The following is a 20,077-nucleotide window of genomic DNA, read 5'->3' as shown; positions in this document are numbered from 1 at the left end:
AGTTACCCTAAAGTTGAGTGCATTAAATGATATTTTTATAGCTCAATTTATTTCGGTGAGGACTCATACATGTGGCTTAGCTGGGTGGAGGGAGCTCAGGGGCACAGCAGTTAAACCATTTCTGCTAAAGGAAAGGCCAGACAACGGGATCCAGCAGCTGCTCCATGAAAAAATGATGGGCCAGTCTGCTTCTATCAAGAGGAATGGCCTTGGAAACCTCCCGGGCAGCTCCACTCTCTCCTACAGGATTGCTATGAGTGGGAATCAACTCAAAGGCAGTGGATTTGGGTAACCAGGTGGTTCTAACTTTGGGGTCTCTCCAGAACGTGTAATCAAGATCTTGCCTGGGCTTCAATCACCTTGAAGGCTTGAATGAGGTACCATTTCAAAGATGGCTAGTTCATACACCAGACAAGAAAAGACTCCCTGTTGGCCAAGGTTCTTGTCATGGGGCTGTCATGGCGCCGGTCTCCCAGAATGAGTAATCCCAGAGGGAGCAAGATGAGTGCGACAATGCCTTTGATGACTCAGCCTCAAGTCACGCACCGTCCTTCCCACAACATCCCCGGGGCTGCAAAGGGCAGCTCTAGTCGTGCGGAGAACTACACGCAGACGTGAGAGCCAGGAGGAGAGCTTCTCTGGACAACCAGCTGCTACAATCAGCAGCCACCCGGCTTCTCGACGGAGGGGAATGCTGGGACGCACAACGATTGACAACACGTCAACCCCGAAAATGACAGGCGCTCAACCTTGCCAGCACCTTTCCCCGTCTCATTTCCTGCTGGCGCTGAGCTCCCAGCCAAGGTCACCACTGCTCAGACCCCGCGTCCTTCCTTCTTGGTTGATGTGTAACCTCACTGCCGATGTCTGCGAGTGATGGAATCCCATTGCCTCCTCCCCCCCCACCCCCCACCCCCGTACTTCTCATCTCTCCTGCATTCTCTACGCTTCACTCCAACCGAGGGGAGGAAGAGAGGCTCCAGCTGTCTGCTGTGGCAGCACACCAGCCCCAAGCACTGGATGGTATTGCTGCCAGTTCTAGGGTGCCCGGGGCCAGGTGAGGAGGGGTAGCAGAAGTACTGGAAGTACCGCACCCTCTGAGAGCTCGCTCCCCCAGATGTTCCCAAGTGGGGAGACTCATATCAGGGCCCTGGACCTCCTGGGGCTCCTCAGGCAAATAGGCAGCAAATAAATGATAGACAATCCACACATAGCTATAAGTGACAGATATCTAGTGAGTAACCAGGCACTCAGGCAGACACACAGACAGAAACATATATGAGAAGAAGGCACGCCGAATGTCCACATCTGGCACTGATTTAATCGCCATCTTAATATGACATCATACATTATACTCTGGAGAAAGATGGGCTTTCTGTTTCCGGAAGGAATTCCAGTCTTGGAAACCCCCAGGGCTGTTCTACTCAGTCCTGTAGGGTCACTGAGTCGAAATCAACCTGCTGGCAGTGTTGCGTGTTTTCTTCTTGTCGTGTTATACGGTACTTTACGTGGGCACTAAGAAAACGAAACGTATGTTCCAAATACGTGATCACTGGCCAAGTGCAGTCGGTTCTGCCCATCGTCATTTCTGACTGCTCAGTGTCCAGTGAGGTCTGCCATCACTGAAAGGCGGCGTCCGTGAAGAACAGAGATGAAGGTCTTAGGCTCCACTTACGGTTCCATCTCTTGACTCGAATGTTACAACAACAGGAACTTCCGGTGATAAAATTGGTTCCTTGCCAATTTTTATGGGGATCTGCAACAGTGAAACAGGCATCTTGAGAACCAGTAACGGAAGCATCGGCAAGAGCAAAGGCAAAGTAGACAGAGTAAGGCCCGTCCTACTCTACAGACATAAGCACTGCTGTTGCCCTCAGGTGCCTCCTTTACACCAATCTACCAGCTCTGCCCAGGATGGAAGGGGAACATATCCATCCATCCATCCACTCAGCTAAATATTGACAAAGCAAACCAAATAAGTTTGTGCTGTTTTGCATTGAAATTACAGTAGGAGCAAAATTTAAAAATTTTTAAAAATGATCCCTGGTGGTGGTGTAGTAGTAACATGTTGGGCTGCAATCCACCAGGTCAGCAGTTTGAAGCCACCAGCCCACTTTAAGGGAGAAAGACAGGGCTTTCTACTCCCATAAAGAGCTACCGTCTCAGAAACGCACAGGGGTAGTTCTCCTCTGTCCTGTAGTGTCGCTACGAGTCAGCAGGGACCCGATGGCAGCAAGTCTGGTTTTTTGGTTTATGTTCGTATGCATTATTTCAAATTACTTTTGGAAAGACGTGAAAGTTGGCTTTGTGTATGCTGAAACTCGGGAGGTCCTCAGAAGCAAATCTCATCTCTCTAATTCTATGGGCGGGCCCTGACTTCCAGAGAACTCAGTCACGCCTCCCCTGGCTAATGCCATTTGAATTTCAAATAGGCCCAGGCACCGGAATTTACCGCATATACTCAACTATAAGCCGACCCGAAATAAAATTTCTGGTTGGCTTATACTTGAGTATATACGGTAGTCTCCTGTTGATTTCAATGTACACTTGGTGCTGAGAGCCACTGTCACAAAGGAGACAACTGTAAACACTTCAGAAGAGGGCACCATTCAAAAGCAGTGGCCTCACTCTGCTCGGTGATTTTGCCCAACATGCCTTTGTCTAATTGACTGGCCGAGAGTTCACAAGTTTGCTGTGTTCAGATGGACTATCGGTCATCCACACACTGAGAACTCCAGAGCTGAAAGGCCATGGACGTTCATAGCTGGCTTCCAGTAGATTCTGTGGTCAATAGACCAGCTTATTAAAAAACGGATGGGGAAAGTTTTATAGCTATCCCTCAGTTTAGAACACTCCCAATAAAACCCTATTTGTGCAGAGAATGTACTGTCTGACCTGTGTTTCTTTACAGGGTCTGACGGAGAACTCCTGAAGAATTCTGATGACAGCAAGCTTCATGTTCATGAGCGCGAACCTCATGCCGATGCAGTTTCGGGGACCAGCTCCAAAGGGCAGGTACAAGTAAGGGTCTACGTTGTCCTTGTTCTCCTTACTGAACCTGGCTCCACAATTGCAGGGGAAAGCAAGTTAATAACTCTAAGAAAACCAAAAGCTGCATAGGTTCTGTTTGCACTTAGAACCGTCGACTGATAGTCGAGCAGGTGCTTTCACGGAGCAGCCATTGTAGCAGCTCTCGGTCTTGTTCCAGAGACAAGAGTAATTCTGTTTCAAATGAAAATGTGTCTGGAAACACTGCCAATCTACTCGAGGTGGTGAGGTTTTTAACTCTGGGAAAGGCACCTGGGGAATCAGGCTCTCAGGACAAGTAGCTTCCTGACTCGGCTCACCTGTGTATTCATTGACTCTCACTCAAGGAGGAAGTAGGAGAACATCTCTCCCATGTTGTAATGTCATGGGTTGCTTCTCTGCTCTGTTTTTGATGTCTTCTCTCCATGGCTCTCCTTCTACTCCTCCTCCTCCTCTTCCACCTCTTCCCTTCTTCCTCCCTTCTCCTCCTCCTCCCCCTCTTCCTGATCCTCCTGCTGCACCTCCCTCTCCTCCCCTTCCCCCTTCTCCTTCCTCTCACTCGCTCCCACAGACTAAGCTACCTCTGTTCACAATGTAATGATCCTTCACTATTTAGCATTTCCACTGGCTTCCTTCTTTACTTGCTCCACCAGACTACAAATTCTTTCATGACGAACTCACTACCATTGCAAAATGATTCTTTAACATTGAACGATTTGAAAGTAAACCACGCTGTTGAGGGAAATGAAAATGGTTTTGTATTTATGATGGTGTTTTCCCCACAAGAGACCTCATATCTAAGAGACCATTCTAAATCATCTAAGGTATAGAATATTCCTCCATTAAATAATGGGATGTGCTCCAATATATCACAGGATTAAGGAGAAGGGTGGCATAGCAAGAGGACTGGAACATCAGTCATGGCTTGATGGTCTGGTGGCTGTTGTTGGGCACGTGGGTGCAGAGGACCTACAGACTTGGTCATGGATCAAAATTCTTCATACTGGACAGCTTTTGGTTTTTTCCTTCTTTAACATTTGAAGGTCTTATTGTATGGTGCAATCCATACCACATGGTAAACCTTAGCAACCGTTTGATGATTGAATGAAACAGGGAGAAGGGAAGTGAGTGGTCTCTGGTTTTATGTTCATGAAGCTGTAGGGGTTGGAGCTGCAGAGAGTGTAGGAACCATGGAAGTCCTCTGGTCTAGGAAACAAAGGAGTTACTCTTCTTTGATTCAATCTTTCTGAAAGTATTATCAGGAGCCCTGATGGTACAGTGGTTATCTGATGGGCTGCAAGCTACATGGTTGGCAGTTCGAAACCACCAGCAGCTCCTGGGGAGAAAGGCTGGGCTTTCGACTCCTGTAGAAAGTTACAGTCTTGGAAGCCCACAGGGGCCATTATGAGCCAGCATTGATGATCAAATCAAATGGCGGGGCGTTTGGTTTGGGGGGAGTAGGATCGGGGATTTTGATTTCTATATTGTAATTGTACGCACACACAGGATGTATTTGTGCTTCCTATAGTTGAAAGCTAAAGAGTGCAACACAGACAAGCCAGAGAGAAAGAAAAATAAAACCAGAAAGGAGTTCAATAAATTCTAGTATATATCTCCAAAAATAAAGAATGATTTGCTTACAGCTATGGTAACATGAAATGTTGTTGAAATCCTGCTCATAAACAAGTCAGGACCAAATAAAATATGATAGCATTCTACTTTTTAAAATCCATGCGTGCAGAGAAGAACAGTCCTCACGGAATTCATTATGTTAATAACGAGGATTCCCTTAATGTGCTGGAACGATGCATGTGTGCGGCTTGGAGTTTGTTTGTTTGTTTCCTAGTCTGTGATCTGCAAAATTTTGACAACAGGGGTAGTTTTGGAAATAAGCACAAAGCTTCTAACAATAAACAGATACATGAGCAAATGACTGTGGTCACAGGTTTGTCATCAACACGAAGAGATGTCAGAATGTACTCAAGCCAGCCTGGGCATCAAGCGAGCCTGGGTCAGCAGAGGTCCCTTCCCCCCGGGTCCGTCCTGTACCTTTCAGGGAGGAACTTCTCAGGCTCTGGCCAGTATTCTGGGTCTCGCTGAAGAGCAAAGGCTGGCACCGTCACCACTGTCCCCTTCGGAATCATCAGTCCACAAACTTCGACATCCTTCTTACAGATCCTCTCGATTCTGCCAGCGATTGGGTACAGCCTGAGTGTTTCATTCACCACCATATCAAGATACTCCATCTGATGCACAGTGTCGTATGTGGGAGGTGCCTGGGAAGAAAGAGGCAGCATTTCAAAAGTCGATCCGAGCAGGCTCTGCATTGCTACTGCAGGAGCCCACTCTCCAAGGGAGGCTGACATTGGTACAGGACGGAGGCATTTGCCACCTACCATGTCCCTCTGTCCGCCCGGTCACACGTTCAGATGTGTGAAGCAGTTGTGGATATGGGAGACCCTTGGGTAAAATCCTCGAAATGGGTCTGAAATTCCTAGCATTGCCAAGTGGGACATTCTTTCTCTTATCAACAAATGTGATTAACGAACTACGCCCACTGTTTCAGATAAGATATGTGCATGGCATTGTCCTCTTAACAGCAAAAAGAAAGAAAGGTCACATCAAGGTAAAAGGAAGAGTTAAAGAAAATGCCAGTCAACAAATAACTTGTTTTGAATAAGGTTTTGTAGTTCAGAAAAATGCTGCTTACTAACTCTTTTGATATGTATACCAGCATAAATAGATGATGATGATGATGATGATGGATAGACATATAGATAGCTAAGTAGACAGAGAGGTAAATAGACTGGTAGGTAGGTAGGTAGGTGAGTAAGTGGGTGGGTGAGTATGTAAGTATGTATGTAGGCAGGTGGGTAGGTAAATGGGTGGGTGGGTGGGTGAATGGCTAGATGGATAGATAGTACATGTAGGTAGATAAATTCAGTCATGATGAATGGATAGATGGAAGATAGATAGATAATAGATAAAATGATAGATGGCTGGATCTATGAATGGATAGCTGAATGAGGGATGTAGTGGTTGGGTGATGGATGATAGTGGTAGGTAGGAGGTAGCAGGTATGTAGTTAAGCAGGTAGGGAGAAGGTAGATAATAGAGAAGTAGATGTGTACAATCGTTCATGGGAAATTTCCATCGTCTTTTCATTCCATTTTTCCACCAACTTTTTTCAGCTTTCTTGTTTTACGTGCCTCTTAACCATCTAAATATATGAGCATACACCGTTCAGCTAAATTACACTAAGTGTAAGACGTTGCAAATGCTTTTATTCTGTAAAAGAAAATTTTCTACATGTGCTGTATATCATAGACCTTGTTTTCTATTTGTTTCTAAAGAAAAATTGAGTGAAAAACTGAATGCACCTTCTATTTGAGACACAGGCTCAAGCATAATACTTTTGTAATATGTGAAATATGTACAAAATGTCTTAAAATCAAGGAGCAGCTTCCTGTGATGCATTAGAAAGCCACATCGGGCTGGCCCACCCTCCACCGTCGGGATGTATTCCAGTTGTGGCTTCAGGTTGAACTGGAAAGCTTGGGGTTCTGTGGCTTCCCTCCCTCACTTCCAGACAAGCCACTCCACCCTAGAGGTTCAGAGAACTCCCACTGTGCAATCAACTGCAAACAGTGTGGGGGCGCGTGGCAATCACAGGGTGCTGCATTTCAGAGACATCACAGAAGCATGTCTCGGCTTCTTCACCGCTCTGTTCGGACCGTCACTCAGTTCTCTGATGGGGTGTGTGGAGATGATCCTAAGCTCTCACTTGTGGGGCGATACTCACTGCTTGCTGCATCTCCATTGCATTTGCTCATTTCCCAGCCCGTCCGCCGTTAGAGGAAGTTGGATTACATTAGCTTTGCCAACGGGCTGTGCTCTGATATGAAAAATGCCAATTTGGGGCCCAAGAGTTCTGAGAGCTTGGCTCTTTAGTCCCAGCCTGGGCTACCATCATGTCCCCACATTCCAGGTAACACAGCTGTGAGCTGACAGAGAAAGAGTCAACACATTCATGGGAGATTTTCCTCCATCAGCTTTTGAAAAAACACCATGAGTTTTTTAGGAAGGGGATTGAGAATTTTCATAGGGAAAAAAGTGATGGGAAGGCCTTCTTAGCAGGACCCCACCATCATCGTCCCTCTCCACGCATCCTCCACTCACCTTCCTGGGCAGAGCCTCGTCAATCTCCTTCTGCAGTTTCTGCTGACAGTCGGGGTTGGTGGCCAACAAGTACATGACGAAGGAAAGGGCAGTACTGGTGGCCTCGTAGCCCGCAAAAATAAAGATGATTGATTGAGCCACGAGCTCCAGGTCTGTCAGAGCTGAAAGGAGAGGACATCACTCTGGTGAAGCTAGGAGTGTGGGAAAACATCCCCATTTAGATGAAGGGAACCCCAATGGAGTCCCCAAATCCCCACAGGGGAAACATGGGAAAGAGCCTCAGCGTCACCCTGGGAAAGTTTTGCTTTGCGATGTCTACCTGACAGAGCAGGACAGAGAAAAGAAATGCTTTCGATCTTGCTTCCCCACGTCCATCCTGAACTTGATCTTCTGCCCTTGGCTGTCACATACCTCCAGTCATAAGTACGGAATGCTCTTGATGCGACTGTGTGGACCCTTCCCGGGAATCGCCAAGACCCCAGAGCAGTGAGAGCCCAGGGATCTCCTTCACGAGCCCTGGTGGCGTAGTGCTTGCATGTTGGGCTGTGACTGGGAAGCCAGCAGTTTGAAACCACCAGCTGCTCCTCGGGGGAGAGAGGGGTGTTCGACTCCCATAAACAGCTGCAGTCTCAGAAACGCATGGGTCGGTCCATCCTGTCTTATAGGGCCACCACGCGTCAACACTGCCTCGGTGGCAGGGACCGGAATCGGGATGCAAGGTTAGTGAAGGGAAATAGTAGAGAAGGAAGCCATGGGAAGAGGGTGCTGCAGGTATCTGAAAGAGCTCCCACTGGACAAACTTGAAATAGTGTGACCATCAACACAACTCGTGATATCGTGAGAATCCCTAATGAGCCCATGCAGATATACATAAATTAACGAAGGAGAATGTAAAGTTCTCCCTTACGGTAGAATACCAGCCCATCAATGGAAGGCAAAAAACCAAACTCACTGCCATGGAGTCAATGCTGACTCATGGCGACGCCCGCGCATTTGCAAGACTAGACAGCCCAGGCTTTCTGCCACAAGGCTGCTGGTGGTTTCAAACTACTGATCATGCACATTGCGGCCCAACGCTTAACCACTACACCGGGGATGAAACTAGAAAACCACCATTTGCAGCCATCATCCAAGTGCTTGCCATGCTGAGACGTCGATGGGTAATAAAACGAAGAGAAGCAGACAACTGCACCGTCTCAAAGGCTCCCTGACTAATTACTCGTTGTGACCAATTACACTTTAACTCGGTTAAGCTAGTGAGCAGAACCTTAACCAAGAATTCCAATTTGCTGTCACCAATATGGGCAACCTGGGCTTCCCGCAGTGATCCCTTGAGGTCCATTTCCAGAAAGGAGGGCTGACTCTGCGCATCCTGCAAACCCAGCCTAGAAATCTACAATGGAAACCGGCTCCCAGGAGGTCCTGAGAGGTGATCCTCAAAACCTCGGATCGCCTGGCCTGACTGTGGTGCACAAGCTGCTTCTTGGATGGCTGGCCTTCGCCATTTGAACAAAGCTCCGTATCCGCCTGCTCGAGAGAGCACCTGTGACTGCTGCTGGCGGATGGGGATGGGCCTCTGCCTTCAGGGGAGCAGACATTCTCCGGTGCCTGCAGGTGAACAGTTTGAACCCCCAACCTCTCAGCAGGGAGAGTCACCGCCGTCTGCTCCTGTCAAGACCTCAGAAACCCGAGGGGGCAGCTCTACTCTGCCTGTAGGGCCGGCCATGGACCCAAAGCCAGGACTGACCCAATGGCAGGGGTCTCGTTGGCATTTGGAAGTACTCCTGCAACTTTTCACAAAAATGCCTTCCTCTGAGCTCCCTGCATCCCCTCGGTAAATCTCCTCCTGTCGCTCTCTCCGTACCTTTATGGGCGGAATCTCCTTTGGAATTCTGGGAGTCGATCATCAGCTGAAGGAAATCCACTCGGTGCTGGCGGCAGACAGAGAAATTTTGATATCAGAGAGGGCAGTGCCATGCTTTATCTCGTTCCTGAGACTCTGGCCCCTTTGGGTCCATCGAGTCAGACCGTGCTGCGGTTATGGTCAGTACCAGATGCGACGCCGAAGAACAGGAGCGTCCACCTCCTCATCTCGGAGAGCGGGGCGATTCCCTGGGAACCAAAGCTCCCTGCTTTGGGGACCTGGTCCTCCCTGATCCCTGGATCCCGTGGCTTTTGCCCACAACTTCCTGGGCAAAGAGCGGCCTGCTCCTTCGACCATGCCTTCTTGCTCAAGGAAAACACGACCTTGGTTTCCACCTCCCTGTTCTTCTGCTTCCCACGTAGCCCTGGCTTAGGCTGACATCCCTTCTTATGAGCCAGGACGACACAGATCAAATTCTGGCTTTCCAAAGCTCGTGTGCTGCTATGTGTGAGCACCAGCCCATACCCGACACTCCCAGCGCACGGCACAAGCATCAAGGACGCCCTGAGCTGCACAGACCTGGTACCCTCACCTGCAGGTCTCTGAGCTCATGAAGACAAACCTAAGTCATCCATTTTGCTAAGTTGGCCATTTCACTGCTTAACACCCAGAGAAGCGACTTGTCCCCTTCAGAAACAGTGAGAGAGCTGAAATGTAGCCTGAGGGATATGCCAGCAGGTACCAGGTAGACTGAGGTGTCTTCCGCTGTAGAATGTGTATGCAACACATGAGGCATGGTATAGAGAGGACCATTGACCCATCAATATATGGAGCAATAATTAGTCAATCAATATTGGAACAGGTTTTGGATCATGTGATCGTATAACTGAACAGTTAGCGAGTGGTAGGTTGTGTTGAGCTCAGCAATAATGTCTTCATTGTAATTATTGTTGCTGTTGCTAGGTCCTATCGAGCCGGTCCCAACTCACAGAAATGTTACGTACAACATCACCCATTATTCAAGTTTAAGTTCTGGGTCTGGGACACATCCTTTATCTGCTTCTGCTGTCTCCACGTTCCTCGTCCCCCCACAATATAAAAACACGTTTGTTCTAGACAACTGATTTCGTCACAGATCTTGTTCTCATGCAGAAGGGTACACGGTTCATCACACAGAGTTCAAGTATCATCAAACAGCGAGCACAAGGACAAGGGAGCAACCACCACCGAGCTTACCTTGCGGTTATCTTTAAGGCGGCTTTCTTTCATTTTCTGTACAGATTTTTTGAAAAAATTTGTGACATCTTTTGGGAACATATAGATATTTAAGGCTTCATAAATGGGAGTGAGGAATGGAAATATTACTATAAGGAAACAGAGAGAAAAAAGAACTCACTGTGAAAATGCACACTTTTCTAGAGCGGCATTACTTGTTCTCAACCTGAGAGAACAAGTTCTCTCTCCCACCCCTGTCCTGGTCCTCACATGGGGCTCGGAGACGCTGACCAAGGACAGCGGCACCTTCCTCACTGTGCCACCGACCAAAGGCCCGGGATTGAGGGTCCTGGCCTCTCTCTATTGGGAACTGGACTAGAGTGTCTTTGGGTAAACCAGGCCACAACCTGCTTCTTTATTACATCTCATTTTTCTACTATGAATAGTAAAATAATGCAGAGTCTAAAATTAGAAATGAAAAAAAGAGAGAGAGTGAGGAAAATAAAAAAACATGTGGAAGTAAGCTACACTTTCCTAAATCATCCGTCATGGAAGAAATCGAGAGGAATTAGAAATTACTTGGAAAAGGATTGAAAGTGAGCATGGAACAGACCAAAATCACAGGGAGGCAGCTAAAGCAGGGCTTCTCCGGAGGATAATCGCGGTCGGTATCTCTTTCTGAAATAAAAATGAGATCTAAAATCCATAGCCTAATCTTCTACCATAAGACACTGGGAAGAAGAGAGTAAAATCCACGCAAACGTAGAAGAAAGGACACGGGAACGCTTCAGCTCGCTGCCATTCAGTGGATTGTGACTCATAGTGATCCCAGAGGACAGAGTAGAACACCGCCGGTGGGTCTTCACCGTCTTCAATCTTTTCAAGTCGGCAGCCTCGTCATTCTCCCGGCAAAGGACGATAGTTGCAAACTGCTGAGCTTGTGGTTGGTAGCCCAACTTACAACCACCAAGGCCCCGTCTCTCAAAGATTAGCTAAGAGATGAATGAAATAGATAAGAGAACACCAATGCACCCAAACGGTGGCTCTTTTAAATAGTCATCCAAATTGGGGAAATTTTAGCAGATAGACCAAAAAAAAAAAAAAAGAGGAGAGACGGTTTAATAATTACCATCATCAAGAAAGAGGAAGTACCAATTATAAGGCACACTATATCCTACTTTTAAGCCAGTAAATGATATAACTGAACAAACCAAGCCCACTACCATCGAGTCAGTTCTGACACATAGCAGCCCTCTGGCACAGGCTAGAACTGCTCCTTAGTCATTCCAAGACGGTCTTTCAGGAGAGCAGTCTCACCTTTCTCCTGCAGGGCAGCTAGTGAGTCTGACCTGCCGTCACTAACGCCGGCCCGCAATCCTTCTCCGGGAGCTACAAGTAAATTAGCATAGCGAAAGAGAACAAAGATTGAAAGAGCAATAGCCCATCTGGATAAATTTAGAACAAGTGAAACAATTGAAGTGTACATTTACCAATACACCAACCAAAGCCTATGGCCAGGTAAGTTGCATGGTGAATTTGATCAAATAGCTCAAAGGAAAATCAGTACCCTTCTTCATAAACACTTCCACAAAAAGGGAAAGGAGGGACTGCTTTGTAACTTGTCCTATGGGGCCGGAACTGCCCCGACACCAAATCCAGGAAGACGCATCACAAGGAGAGAAGACTGAGGACCCCCGTCACTTCAATTCAACATTGCAGTGTAGCTTTTAGCCAGACTGATGTGACAAGGAAAAAGAAAGAAACCAGAGACCGAGAGGAAAGAAAGAAAAAACTGTATTTCTATCCTTAGCTGACATGATCTGCTATGGTCAAGGAATCCACCCAACAATTATTACAATGGATAAATGAATTAAGACTGGTGGTGTTGTGGGTTAAGTTCTGGGTTGCTAACAGTAAGGCCTACCAGCCCCTCTGAGGGTAGAAAACGAGGCTTTCTGCCCTCGCAAATATTTCCAACCTTGGAAACCCACCGGAGTAGTCCCACTCGATCCAACATGTTTACTATGAGTCAGACTCAATTAGACAGCAGTGAATTTGGTTTGAGTTTTTTTTTAACAAATGAATTCAGCAGTGTTGCAAGATGTATGATTAATCTGCCGACATCGATGGACTGTTTATACACTGCAAGGGACAACGTGGAAAACATTTAGAAAGCATTTCCATTTTCAGGAGCATCAAAAATAATGAAACATTTAGGAATAGAGTTGTTGAAAGAAAGGGAAAGCTTATACTCTTAAACATTATAAAACCTTGTTAAAAGAAATTAGCAGTGCCACTCATAGGTACATACACAAAAGGACCAAAAACAGATATTCACACAAAGACCTGAGTGTGAGCCTTGATGGCGGGATTATTCCTAACAAATTGAAGGTAGGAAAACACACCAAATGTCCACCAACTGAAGAAACGGTTTACAGAAGAAAGCATGTCCACACAATGCAAAATCATTTGCCCATAAAAGAAAAGGGGGTACAGATTCATGCTACAACACGGATGGACCTTGTGAGTATGAAGCAAAGGGAAAGAAGCCGTCACAAAGGTCCGTGTTGTACGATTCTAGGTTTAGCACACATCCAGAGTCAGAAAATCTATAGAGACAGACAGCAGATGAGTGGCTCCCTGATGTAGAATGAGGGAAAACTGGGCAATAAGAGAAGGGTAGCTAAAGAGTATAACCGTTCTTTTCTGAATTGAGGAAAAAATATTCTAAAGATGCGAGTAATGATGGTTGTAAGTATCTGAAAATACTGAAACCCAGCGAACTGTACACTTTAAATGGTGCATTGTCCAGCATGCGAATTGCATCTCATTAAAGATGTTATTACAGAGTAGTAGTCCACGTACATATTGAGAGAATCATTGGGTCAAAGGCAGGAAATTTCATGAGCCTCTTGATGTTTTGCACAAAGGGATCTTCGGGGTTGTTGAGGGAGTCAATGTTCACGCCGAAGGAGGTGCTGGTGATGACGTCCATGCTGTAGGCTCCAAGGATGCTAACACAGGAAGAAAGACAAGGACGTCTTAAATCAGCGGCTCTTCCCCATCCCTCTGAAAGGCACTGTGGTAGTTACGTAATCTTGTGTCAACTGGAGGCTATTAAGAGTGAAGGGGTGGAGTCTAGCCTGTCAATCAGGTCACAGCCTGATGATGTCTCCTTGTGGGTGTGGCCTTCTCATGAGGATTCTGGAAACTTCCTTTCTTTCTCCAGGGAGGTGGGCCACACTTCCTATTGACAAGCCACATGGAGCCACACTATTGGCAGCCAGAGTCCTGGAGAAGCTTCCAACACCACTGGATCCACAAGGCTGTGCTCTCACCTTCCCGCATTGCACATCATTGCACGTGCTGTGTGAGTCTAACGCATACTTTATAGATTGGTATCGGACATGTGGCTAATATCAGACCTATGGGCTTGATCTGGACAGGGTTGGGAGGTTTTCTCAATATTCAGTTGCTCTTTGATATAAAGTTCTCTCTTATACACATATGAGTTGTGGTAGCTATACATAATCTAGTGTCAACTTGAAACATTAAGAGGGAAATACAATTGCTCTTTTATGTAAAGTTCCTTCTTATACACATATGAGTGTCTATGAATTTGTTTCTTTATGTCTACCTGGATTAACTCATTATGGTACCTTGGGAGTGGGGTTCTGAAGAAACAAATCATAAAGATGGAGACAGATGCTTATTTGACCTCTAGTCAGAGGTCATGGTAGTTTTTCTTTTTGGGCTAGCCAGAGGCCTGATCTTGCAATGCAATTTACTGGGCTGTTTTCTGGAAAGAATATGGGAAGTTGAAGTTTTGATTATTTTGTTTGGTTGTTGTTTTTGGATATTCCTGTGTAAAATGGCAAAAATGGATGTGATGAATGTATATTTTGAGCTCAGGGGATGACATCGTCCCTTGAATTTCTCAGAGCTGCTTAGTGAAAATGGCTGACAGAAGGCCTGGCCCTGGCTAGAAGCAATGCAGCCAGAGGCTTAAATCAATACTTTGTATCAATGGAATGGTTTAGATAAGGATTAAGATAAGATAGATAAGGATTGATCTTGACTGCTTTAAGAATTGAATTTAGGATCTGGCTGTACTAGGTTTATACTGTTTTCTTCTGCCTGTTATATTTAGTGATTGATAGAATTATTATTGGGAAGTATGAAAATAGAGAGCTTGTAAGCCCATTTTCCTTCAGCCATTAAAATTGAAACTTTAAATCCGTTTAGGACATGCCTGCAAAGAAAGCTCTGTAAAGATAAGCCCCACCCAGTGTCTTGAGTGCTCAGGATGTTCAAAGGGGAACAAATTTGCCTAGGGAGCTACTGACATATTAAAGAAAAAAGGAACTCTTTGGCTTTTTTAAATTTTGAACTATTAGTTTGTGCCTGAAGCTGGAAATTGTTGGAGCATGGAAGGAACTCTCTGCTCTAGCCTGAACTGTTAAAGGGAGCTTATGGGCAGGTAGAAATGCTTGCTAGGTGACCACCTGGATCTACTTGTTGAGTGGAAGTGAGAGAGATGCAGCAATAAAGAGATGGGTTGAGTCTGGCCACTGACACCCGTGGACTTGGTTCACAGGAACTAAAGGAGAAGATGAGAGCAGGTTGATTGGTCTGAAGTTCATGACCAAGGGGACTAAAGTTGTCGGGAATTTTTGATGGCTAAGTGAGGCCTCCCACATCATGTTTACCAGAACTCAACCAGATGAAGAGAAGATTTTTGAGCCTGTGAACTGGTACATATTGCTGCAGACTTTATGGACGGCCTGTCCTGATATGACTTTGCTTATGGATGCAGACTCACAAGGTTCCAACTGGAATGAAGATTCTTCATATCAAAGAACATGATTGCCTACTCAGAGGAATGTGTTGATGTTAAGTCACAGAATAGGAATTGGTCACCCAAAATTGGGCGGATAAAGGCATGAAGTGGCTGCCTTCCAAGCTTTCATAGGTGGGGATATATTCATAGGCTTGTAGTGTAGGTGCTCACATAAGTACAGAATATTTTACTTTGTTCACTTATAGAATTTGATGTTTAAATGAGGGAGGCACATTTTTTAATTGTATGCATTTTAGTTTTATCCTGTTAGGTACAGATATTATTTTATTGTTTGTTTGAAAATTATATATGGCTAAAGAGTTGTTTGAAGGTGTCAAGTTGACAAGGGGTTGTCTGAGGTAGTTACATAATTTGGTGTCAATTTGAGACTATTAAGAGTGAATGGGGTGGAGTTTAGCCTGTCAATCAGGTCGCAGCTTGCTGACCTCATTTGGAGGCACTATGGAGATAAAATAGCTCACTGGAGGCCAGACTCACACACTCTGCTTATCTTCCTGTGAGACATTCCTGGTGACAAGCCACATGGAGTTACACTGATGGAGCCAGAGCCTTGGAGCTGGAGGAGTCACGTGGAGACTCCTGCCAGCGCTGAGATGCTTTCACCACCACTGGATCCACAAGACTTCCCACCCACTGGCCTGTGTTCTTCCTGCATTTGGTGTCATTGCATGTGCTGTGTGAGTCTGAAGATAAATGTATAGACCTCCAAATGAGCTCATCAAGCTGAGACCTGATAGACAGGCTAGACTCCACCCCTCCACAATTTGACACCACATCTTATAACTACCAGATCAATACTCTAAGGAAGTCTGTGCAACGTATTTGCTCAAGGCGATACATCATTGGATTTCTTGACTGTGCTTCTCAAAGTGACGTTGGATCTGAGTCCCACTGCACCATACCTGTGCCCACAGTAAATAACAGATTGCACATTTCTACTATCCTTAGCACAGCAGTAACAGATTGAGTTGCTCCAGGTTCTATATTTGATCTTTCTGAGTTCAGCCATGGTCAGCTAATAAAAAGCATCAAATGCCTTTCTACTTCAACTATCCCATGTCACCTACCCCAATGCTTCTGTACTATCAAACACATGTCTTCTTTCTAAAACTTTCTTACGTGTCTTCTGGGAAGAACCAGTAGACAGCTACGCAGATAAATTGAGCCAGGCTCAAGAACAGGCTGGGAAGACGCTTTTCCCTGGTTGCCCTAATAGTTAGCATGAACCACCATTCTTGGGTAGCTCATTGGAGTTTTCCCACCACGCCCCTCTGTTTGCTTGACCACTAGATTAACTCAAGTTTGAGAATTTCAATTCCCTGATAGGCAGCTGGTGGGGCTTGTGACAGAGATCAGAATACCAGCCACCATATTTCTTACCTTTTCAGTGTGACAGGCTTGCCCTTCTCTGCCTCCTCTCTCAGATGCTTCACCAACAGGTCTCCATACTGGCTTATGATGGGGAACATCTAAACACAAAACACACCAACACCCAAAGGTAAATACGGAGAGCAAAGAACTAGAAACAGCTCGTCTGCCAAGTAGGAATAATACGTGACATTTTATCATAAAGATAAAACCATGTTAAAGGAATTCAAATTGAGCTGATCTTTTTTACCCATTGCTAGATTGGTCCCTGGACTTTCTAATTATTATTTCTCTTATTTTCTTACCTCCTTGAGCTTTCCACTGGTGAAGGTTGGGGATAACAAAGTCCTCAATCGCTTCCACTGATCATCTTCAGCCAAAGAAATGGCAGATTTCATGAATCCCATTGGACCAAAAGACTGGAATTCAAAGAAAAAGGACATTTATCTTCCATAAGTTCTAGAGGTCTCCCCAGCAGCAGGCAATGTGTTGATCAGGCATCATTTAATCAGTAAGTGCTTAGTGACTGGCTATAAGGTGGCAGGCTAATGTAAAGATGGTTAATCAAAATGTGTTCCAGCATCCCCTGTGAGAACGGACACCCAGCCACCTGGTGGGATTTCCAACTTTTATCTGCCACTTCCCTTAGGTTCCCCTGTGCACAATACAGGAAAGTTATTTGTCCAGGGAGGAGAAAGAAACAAAGGCTACTCTGTCCCTACAGCCACCAGGCTTCTGAGGGCTAGAACGAGACTGCCGGTGGTGACACTGGCACAGACCGCGCCCATCGCCATATGTCTCGAGGGTGAGCAAACTGAACAAGAGGTGCCCTGGGAGTGGTAATTTCCTACAAATTGTAGTTAATTCTTAAAAAGCCAGGAATCCATTGGCTTTTCTGGGAAAGAAATTACATCTTCCTTGTTCACCTCGAGTAGAAAGACAAGAAATGAGATCACTCAATTCCCCCAGCTTTAGGCTGGCCAACCAAGAAAACCAATTTGAAAATGTTTGCCCATGCTTCAAAACTGTATTTGATCATATGTGAAAACTTAAAATACTCATTCATAATTAAATTATTTTAAGTAACATCTCAGCAACAAGAAGTCAAGGAAAATTTCCTCAACTTGAGAAGGAGAATCTACAAAAGAACAAAACAAAACTGTATCTGGCATCACACTTAACAATAAATGATGGAAACCCACCCCCATCCCAGATTCTGGACAAGAAGAAAACGTTCACTCTCGTCCATTTTATTCAGCATCATATTAAACGTGCTAACTGGTGAAACAAGACAAGACTTAAAACACAAACAGATTTAAAAAGAAGAAACAGAATTGTCTTTGTTTTCAGAAGATGTGTGTTCAAATAAACAATCTCAAGAATATGCCACCAAAAAAGCCTAAAATACAACACACAAGACAAATAAGTGAGTACCACATGGTTGTAGAATACAAGACCAACATGTGAAAATCAATCACAATTTTTACATACTACTGGTGAACACATGGAACGTAAGAAAGCAAGGATGTTAACAATCATCTTAAAGAAAATATTTTATAAATCTTAGTTATAAATCTAAAATGCTTGATTGCTAACCAAGAAGTTGGAGTTTCAAATACACCCAGAAGCACCTTTAAAAAGTGGCCTTGTGATCCACATCTGAATACCATCTGTTGAAACCTTAAGGAGCCCAATTCCACTGAGACACACATGGAGTTATCAGAGACAATTCAATGGGAACTCGCTAGTTATAAATCTAAGGGAACACATAGAGAATACGTACAGTGAACTTTTTAAAATGCATATAACAGGATGAAAAGAAAAATCTAAATCAAACCTAATTACTATATTCAGGAGCCCTGGTGGTATACTGCTCTATATTGGACTGCTAACCACAAAGTCAGCAGTTTGAAACCACCAGCCACTCTGGGGGAGAAAAAGAAGGCTTTCTCTTCAAGAATTACACCCTCAGAAATCAACCGGGCTAATTCACCAGTTCTCCTCCGTCCAAATGAGTCACTATGAGTCAAAATCAACTTGATGGCAGTGAGTTGAGTTTTAAGGATTACTGTGTTCATGGATTGGACGACTCAACATAGTAAAGATGTTATTAGTTCTTATCAAAATTCCAGCAAACTTTTTGTAGCTATAGGCAAGCCTATTATAATTTTCTATAAAAAGCAAAGAGCTTAAAATAACTAAAACAATTTGACAAAGTGGGAAGAATAGCTCTACAAGATGTTCAACTTTATGATATAGTCACAGTAATCAGTTGTGGAATACTGGAGGAACAGATGTACAGTCTGATGGGAAAGAATAGAAAGTGAGAAACAGACCCATACAAATGTGGACTACATGTTATTTTTACAATAGTGTAAAATCAATTCCATGGAGGAAAGATAACCTTCCCAGTAAAAGAAACCAAAGCAATTGAACCACAGGCAAAATAATGTGATCACATTTCACAGTTCACATACACACGCACTCTCACACATACAAACTGGCTTGAAATGAACCACACAGATTTAAACCTAAATGTAAAATAATAATAACTTATTTGTAAACACTTTAAGAAAAATATTAAGAGGAAGTGGAAGAAAAAGAAGGAAGAGGAAAATCTTCCGGACCAGAAGGTAGGCAGTTTCCAGACTTGACATCAAAAGTACAATCTATAAAAGAAAAAATTTTAATTGGTTTTATAAAAATAAGAGTACCTGGTTGCTCTGCTAAAGACCCTAGTAAGAGTCACAGACAAGCTGCTGGCTCTTACTGTAAAAGAACAGCAAGGAGAGGCCACACGGTGAGGGAGCAGAGGCTACATGGTGAGGGAGCAGAGGCTACATGGTGAGGGAGCAGAGGCTACACGGTGAGGGAGCAGAGGCTACACGGTGAGGGAGCAGAGGCTACACGGTGAGGGAGCAGAGGCCACACGGTGAGGGAGCAGAGGCCACACGGTGAGGGAGCAGAGGCCACACGGTGAGGGAGCAGAGGCCACACGGTGAGGGAGCAGAGGCCACACGGTGAGGGAGCAGAGGCCACACGGTGAGGGAGCAGAGGCCACACGGTGAGGGAGCAGAGGCCACACGGTGAGGGAGCAGAGGCCACACGGTGAGGGAGCAGAGGCCACACGGTGAGGGAGCAGAGGCCACACGGTGAGGGAGCAGAGGCCACACGGTGAGGGAGCAGAGGCCACACGGTGAGGGAGCAGAGGCTACACGGTGAGGGAGCAGAGGCCACACGGTGAGGGAGCAGAGGCCACACGGTGAGGGAGCAGAGGCCACACGGTGAGGGAGCAGAGGCCACACGGTGAGGGAGCAGAGGCTACATGGTGAGGGATCAGAGGCCACATGGTGAGGGAGCAGAGGCTACATGGTGAGGGAGCAGAGGCCACACGGTGAGGGAGCAGAGGCTACACGGTGAGGGAGCAGAGGCCACACGGTGAGGGAGCAGAGGCCACACGGTGAGGGAGCAGAGGCCACACGGTGAGGGAGCAGAGGCCACACGGTGAGGGAGCAGAGGCTACACGGTGAGGGAGCAGAGGCCACACGGTGAGGGAGCAGAGG

The 20,077-nt window shown here is 45.6% G+C and overlaps 1 protein-coding gene across 1 annotated transcript in view; it reads right to left on the bottom strand.

The window, feature by feature from the left end:
• Positions 1–1,320: 1,320 nt before the first annotated feature.
• LOC142423349 (cytochrome P450 3A4-like) overlaps positions 1,321–20,077 on the bottom strand; it is a 28,674-nt gene continuing 9,917 nt past the window's right edge. The window contains exons 5-13 of the mRNA XM_075528590.1: positions 16,820–16,933; positions 16,527–16,615; positions 13,151–13,299; positions 10,307–10,434; positions 9,071–9,137; positions 7,207–7,367; positions 5,077–5,303; positions 2,896–3,058; positions 1,321–1,756 (exon numbers count right to left, since the gene is read on the bottom strand). Coding sequence (XP_075384705.1) covers positions 1,661–1,756; positions 2,896–3,058; positions 5,077–5,303; positions 7,207–7,367; positions 9,071–9,137; positions 10,307–10,434; positions 13,151–13,299; positions 16,527–16,615; positions 16,820–16,933 — 1,194 coding nt within the window. The 3' untranslated portion in view covers positions 1,321–1,660. The remainder of the gene's footprint in view (positions 1,757–2,895; positions 3,059–5,076; positions 5,304–7,206; positions 7,368–9,070; positions 9,138–10,306; positions 10,435–13,150; positions 13,300–16,526; positions 16,616–16,819; positions 16,934–20,077) is intronic.

This window comes from Tenrec ecaudatus, chromosome 12 (assembly GCF_050624435.1).
Source record: "Tenrec ecaudatus isolate mTenEca1 chromosome 12, mTenEca1.hap1, whole genome shotgun sequence".
Classification (NCBI taxonomy): Eukaryota; Metazoa; Chordata; class Mammalia; order Afrosoricida; family Tenrecidae; genus Tenrec; species Tenrec ecaudatus.
The sequence above is the reverse complement of the archived record's forward strand: the minus strand, read 5'-3'. Positions and strand labels throughout refer to the sequence as shown.